General features: G+C 46.0%; 1 protein-coding gene across 1 annotated transcript; it reads left to right on the top strand.

Annotated features, from left to right (window-relative positions):
• Positions 1-320: 320 nt before the first annotated feature.
• LOC121871974 (cuticle protein 16.5-like) lies at positions 321-2239 on the top strand. The gene is made up of 2 exons (XM_042374596.1): positions 321-402; positions 1020-2239. The coding sequence occupies exons 1-2, from the start codon at positions 391-393 to the stop codon at positions 1938-1940; spliced, it is 933 nt and encodes a 310-aa protein (XP_042230530.1). The 5' UTR covers positions 321-390; the 3' UTR covers positions 1941-2239.
• The last annotated feature ends 4612 nt before the right edge of the window (positions 2240-6851 follow it).

A 6851-nucleotide genomic window follows, 5' to 3' on the forward strand; every position in this document is an offset into this window, starting at 1 on the left:
TTAGGTTAGGTTAGTTTAACGTTAGGTTAGGTTAGCCTTAGGGTGGTTAAAATTAATATGCACTAGGCTAGGCTGTCTAATCTTCAGGTGATCCCAAAACTTCACTTTATGGTGATTAGTTCGAGAATGATGATCGCATGTATGCATGTATGTATATATGTATGTATGTCTGTATGATGAGCAGGGGAAGCAGGAGGCAGGGCAGAACTGGTGATGAGCCGGACAGGAGGTTGGTGTGCAGGGCCGCCGGTAACAGGCTGAAGGTGGGACAGGTGAGGAGGGACCCTTAGGATGTGTCGACCCCGCCCTGCCCATACCAGACCTTGAGCAGTAGTATAAAACCCTCGCCGCCACCACACTCTGGCAGACAGCTCCTCTCCTGCCCTCAACATGAACCCTCTGGTGAGTACAGCGCCTAACACAGTCACAGTCACATAGATTAGTCAGAAAGTAGAAGTGAAAGTTTTAGTTGTAGAATTAGGATCGTATTGTTCATTCAGTAATATACCAAAGTGTAGAATCGATATACAAAAGTTAACTCACAGTAGCACAAGCGCAGGGTCAGGTACAAGTACAGTACACAGTCCATACACTAAAGTTATGTTCTCTTAACCGTAGTTTGGTGAAAAAAGAAATCAACGTTGAAAACTCTGAAAGGCGAGTACAGTAATGAGTTCCTACATCGAGAGCTATACAATTCATTGCCTTAGAATAATTGAACAATTCTATAATTAAATAAGAAACAAATATAATTATTTACTTTAATTTGGTCCTGTTTACAGAGGAAAATAACCGCGCATACATGTATGTGCATGTACTCTATATCTCGTTAAATACTCAAAGTTATCATGACTGCCATCTTGTTTGTTTAAAACTTAAGTGAGACAGTTAGAAGCTTTCTCAACTTCCAATTATGAAGACATTTAAACCTAAGAAACATTGAGAATTCTACTTTGTGTCGTTGTATCTCACGGCTGTAGGAATTGTTAAGTACATGTGCTCTCTCTTTACCTCTACAGACTGTAGTGTGCATCGCGGCTGTGGCGGCCTGCAGCAGTGGGCAGCTGATTGGCTACCCAGGCATGTATGGCGCCTATCCGGGTCTCCTACGAGCAGCAACACCTATCACCCTGAAGTCTGGGACTCCCACACCCATCGCCTACAACATGGCCCCTTTCGCCCCTGTGATGCCCATCCAGACCCAACACCACTCTCAAGACGAATTTGGTCAGTACTCCTTCGGCTTCGCTGGCGGTCCTTCTTCCCGCGCTGAGACCCGTGACGCCTTCGGCATCGTCCGTGGATCTCACAACTACATAGACAGTGACGGCAAGGTGCAGACCCAGCACTATGTGGCCGATGCCCTTGGCTTCCGTGTGTCCGGCACCAACCTGCCCGTGGCACCAGAAGTCCCAGAGGCTGCTGCCCTGGCTGCCCCAGGTCCCCTCCCCGAGCCAGTCAAGGACACCGCTGAAGTCGCCGCCGCCAAGGTCGCCTTCAAGAGTGCTTATGATGAAGCCGCAGCAGCCTCCGCTGCTGCCCCCGATACCCGTGCGAAACGGTCTGTCCCGGCAGCAACCACTCACCTCACCCCCTACCCTAACATGCGCTTCTCTTATGGGTTCTCTGCTCCCCTGAACTACGCCAACCCCGCCATCTTTGGCTCCGCCATCACTCCTTACGCCGCTGGCATCCCCGCCATCAACCACGCCGCCAGCATCCCCTCCATCAACTACGCCGCCGGAATCCCCGCCATCAACTACGCCACCGGCATCAACGCCATCAACTACGCAGCCGGCATCCCTGCCATCACCTCCTACGCCGCCGGTATCCCCGCCATCACCACCTACGCCGCCCCCTCTACTGCTACCCCACTTGACGCTGAGATGCTCCGTGTGATCAACACCCCAAACCACGCTGTCTCCTACCGCGTCGACTAAGCCACTAAGTCAGGGTCCAGCTGTCTCCTACGCCGTGTTCCAGGTGTCGTAGAACTCCTGTCGTGGAGGTCGTGATGTATGGCTCACAATGTAATGACATCGAACCTTTGATTGATTACACAAATGTCTCCAGTAATCTCATCATGGAGAATTCGATGACAATAGTTGAGGTGACCATCACAACATCTACACCTCCACGGCTTGGTGTTGACGAGCCTCCGCGGTCTGTGTATATGTGTTCATGTTGACCTGAATCTTCACATTCCCTTGAAAATGTTAATAAATAAATATTGCAATGATGGTGTTGTTTATGTTGCTCCCAGTAACGTTATCGCCTTGCGGTCGTTTCTCACTATCCTCCTCCAGGCGGTGCTCCACGACTACCACTCGCCACACCTCACCAGTCACTCCTCTCTAAAGATGATTCTTACTCTTCAACTTGCTCCGTATTAGACATTATTTATGTGACAGTCACCTGGAGTTTCTGTTTCCACTTCACTCGAGGTTCATCTCTAAGTGGCTGCAGAAGAGTAGTGTGTACGAGAGTTGACAGTTCCTATTGTTATATCTGAATATTCAATTGGCAAAATAAGAGTGCACTTTATTTACTACCAATGGCAACCTTCTTAGTCATCTCTGTGTTAAATATACTTTTATATAAATATTTATCCCAAGACATTGAACATCGTACGATATAGTTGTGTATTCACGACTATACCGAATATGTATCTATACATATGTATCTCTTCTCTCTCTCTCAAACGTAATATTTTCCGCAAGTGAACGATTGAAAATTCATCTACTTGGGTAACTTCAGAGAATGGGCGCCACAATACAGGGCCTTGACCTTAACCTTAACCGGAGAGCTTTAATTTAACATCACCAAAGGCATAAAAATAAATTACAGGAAAATAGTGAATCTGGAAAAAAATGCCGATAAAAACTTAAAAACAGATCCTCTTACCATATAATGGACTTAGTATATATAGGTTTGATATAACGTTTCTAGTGTTTTTAATAGTATTTTATCTGGTGTGTTAAGGTCGTTTCACACCGGATGCTATACTAGTTACGAAGCTGATTTTCGGTCGCTGTGCTTACTTTGTGAGTGTTCACACCGGATAATATGAATGCCATGTATTTCGAGAGACACTCCCATTATCGTTGCATCAGTTGAGGTGGAAGTTGTGCACAGTGGTTTTATGAGGAAGAGGAGGAAATCTTACTACTGACTCTAGGAATGTCTAAGAAAAGACATTAGAAGTGGGTACATAAAACATATGTGAAAAGACCAAACTTTGGTGAATACCATCATCTTGTGTACAAGTTTTCAGTTGATGAAGAAATTTTGACAATATGTCACATTGCCCCTCGCTCAGTTTAGTGAAGTTCTATTAATAATTGAAAAGGATATCAAGAAACAAGATACGAACACGTCTCTGTAATTATCTGAAGTCATGTCATACAGCCTTAACAACATCAACCTAGAGAAGTCGACCTAGGGGTACGTGTAAGCCCGGACCTACGGCCTAGAAAACAGTGTGTTAATGTTCGAAATAAGGCAAACAGAGTATTGGGTTTTATATCTAGAAGTGTAAGTAACAAGAGTGCAGAGGTCTTATTGCAACTATATCTTGCGCTAGTGAGGCCGCACCTCGATTATGCGGTTCAGTTCTGGTGCTCCTAGTATAGAATGGATACAAATTCACTAGAGTCGGTGCAGCGAAGAATGACAAAAATGATTCCGGGACTTAGAAACCTTCCATATCAGGATAGGTTAAAGAAACTTAACTTGCGTTCCCTAGCAACTTTGTAGTAAGTGCGGGAACTCTGGAAAGTTTCAAAAGGAGGCTAGATAGATTCATGGACGATAGAGAGTGGTAGTAACTCTCGACAGGAGCTACCATGCACAGGCCAACCGGCCTATTGCAGACTCCTTATTTTCTTATGTTCTTATGTTCTTATATAAGCAAGAATGTTTCCTCACTTCTTCAATATGTTGCGCCATTGTCCACGTGCACTGATACACAAAGTAAATAGTAATATGGTTGGGATTGACCTTTATGCGTTATTTTATTCATTAGATCTTCCTGTATAAGGATACAGTCAAAACTATATCCTGTTGTGTGTAAGACTTTATCCCGTTATGTAGTTCTTTACCGTGATCGTCTTTCCTGTTCGACTAATTGGTTCCCTGAGGCTTTATCTTCCCATGCCCCCGACCTGCTCACGCCACCGACTCTTCATTGCAAACTCAGCTTACGCCGACATACACTCCTTACAAACTCAGCTTAGTGGAAGTTGGATACTTACTTGCTTAACAGGAAGAAAGGATCCCCGCTTAATGTGGAGTAAAGAAACAGCTTAATGGAGAATATTGAGGCAAGGTTGAACGCAGAGGAAGAAGGCCAGCTTAACAAAGTAAGGAATCCAGCTTAGCAGAGTCAGGAGGCCAACTTGATGGCAAGTAAGGAAGCAGCTTAATGGAGAATATTGAAACTAGCTTATCGGGGAGTAAGAAGGCCATCTTAACACCTGGGTAGAAGTCTACGGCACCTCTTGGCCGCCTGGCTGTTGACAGACCTCGTGTTGTTACCCACTGAAGGGCGGACGGCAGGAGGCAACAATTAGCCTTTGAAGTGGAGTAAAAACGAATATAAAATTGATAAGTGGATAAAACTTGATCTTTTTTTTTTTAGGGGGAAAAGATTTTTATTGGAAAGTTCTTGAAGATGAGGTGGTAGTAGTAGTAGTAGTAGTAGTGGTAGTAGAGGTCAAAATAACAAAGGATGGCCAAATAACTCTTGGTGCGGTAATTGGCACGAAAGACTTCAAGACCGAGTACGTAACGGGAAAGGTGAAAGAGTGGGTTAAGGAAATCCAAGCTCTGTCTGAGATTGCTAAAACAGAGCCACATGAAGCGGTTGCGGCATTCACCCATGGAGTCAAGCATTGCTGGAATTACCTGATGCGCACTATCCCTGATGTCGGACCCCTCCTCCGCCCCCTGGAAGAAGCCATCAATGTCGCTTTTAGCCCAACACTAGTGAAAAACCATTACTTAACCCCAGCAGAAAGGTCTCTCTTTGCACTACCACCGAGACAAGGAGGAATGGGATTGACTATTCTAGTGGAGCTTACCCGTACAGAACATCAGAACTCTGTCAAGCTCACGGTAGCTCTCACTGAGCACATAATAGATCAGAATGCAGCAAGTCAGGTGGATACCAACAATATTAAACAAGAATCGACGGTCCATTACGACAGAGCGGCAGCACACCCGAAGTGATAAACTGCAACAACTGTTGCAACAAGTGCCAGAGAACGTGAAAAGAAAAGTAGCTATAGAGCAGGAGGTGGGCGCCTGAAAATGGTTAACAACGTTACCAATAAGCGATAAAGGCTTCATCCTTAATAAACAAGAATTCACAGATGCCCTTGCCCTAAGGTACGGTAGGCAAGTAGAAGGTTTGCCCTCCCAATGCGTGTGCGGCTCATCTTATGATATCGACCTCGCCATGGCGTGCAAGAAAGGGTTTTTCGTATGCATGAGGCATGACGAAGTAAGGGATCTAACAGCAAATCTACTGAGGGAAATCTGCCACACCGTCATGGTGGAACCGCCCCTCCTTTCAGTGGAAGGTGAGAACCTCCGTCACAGGACTCGAAACACATCCAACGAAGCCCGTCAGTGCTCGAGGATTCTGGACGTGGGGACAGCGACCCTTCTTTGACATAAGGATTTTCGACACCATGGCCGCATGCCACCGTAACCTAGCTCTCGATGCTGCACACAAGGGGAACGAGAATGACAAGAACAGGGCGTTATGGGAAAGAATTCAGAATGTTGATCAAGGCGGCTTCATTCCTCTGGTGTCCACAACTTTTGGCGGGATGGGATCAATTGCAAGATGTTTCTATGCAAGACTGGCCGAGATGTTATCTGAACAGAAGCAGCAGCCCAGAAGTTACATTGCAGCTTGGTTGAGATGTAGGCTGTCCTTCTCTCTCCTTAGGTCTGTGGCTCAACTAACTCAACACAGCTAGGATAGCTACTTTTGTATTAGGATAATTAATTTTAAGGTAATAAAATGGCGGTGAAGGTGTGGCTATTGGGGTAAGCTGGAGGCCACGTTTTTGAAAAAGTAGTAGTAGTAGTAGTAGGTTTCCAGGGTGACTATATCCCACCAAATGCTGTCCTGTTCGAGAAAATAAGAGGAGAAATGGTGTGGAAAAAGGCACTGAAGACTCGAGGAGGAGCCGGCCCTTCAGGTCTGGATGCAAACGGTTGGAGAGTCATCCTCAGCATAAACAAGTTTGGCCCTGTAGCAAGTGATCTCTGCACTGCCATTGCCGTCCTTGCAAGAAAGCTGGCATCCTCTTGCTGCCATCACCTCCATGCTCTGACGGCCTGCCGCCTTATTCCCTTGGATAAGAATCCAGGATGTAGGCCTATGGGGGTGGGGGAAGTGCTGAGGCGGATCATCGGAAAATGCATACTGGAGGTGGTAAAGGATGATGTCAGGGCAGCAGCAGGGAACCTGTAAGTGTGTGCTGGCCACCAGGCTGGCGGGGAAGCCGCCATTCACGCCATGAGATTGATATTTGAGCAGGGTGATTGTGAGGCCGTTCTCCTGGTGGATGCTTCAAACGCATTCAACATACTTAACCGCAAGGCCGCACTGCACAACATCAAGATCAAGTGTCCAAGCTTTGCAATGTATGTTGAAAACTCATATAGGAATCCATCAGACCTCTATATAGTAAACAATAAGGCTCCAAGAGGTGATACCATCTTCCAGTCAACCGAGGGAACAACACAGGGGGACCCTGTTGCAACGGCAATGTACGCAATAGGCCTATCAGTGCTCCAACACGAAATAAAATTTGAAACAACTGAGATCAAACAAG

This window comes from Homarus americanus, unplaced genomic scaffold (assembly GCF_018991925.1).
Source record: "Homarus americanus isolate GMGI-L3 unplaced genomic scaffold, GMGI_Hamer_2.0 scaffold51476, whole genome shotgun sequence".
In the NCBI taxonomy this organism is placed as follows: domain Eukaryota; kingdom Metazoa; phylum Arthropoda; class Malacostraca; order Decapoda; family Nephropidae; genus Homarus; species Homarus americanus.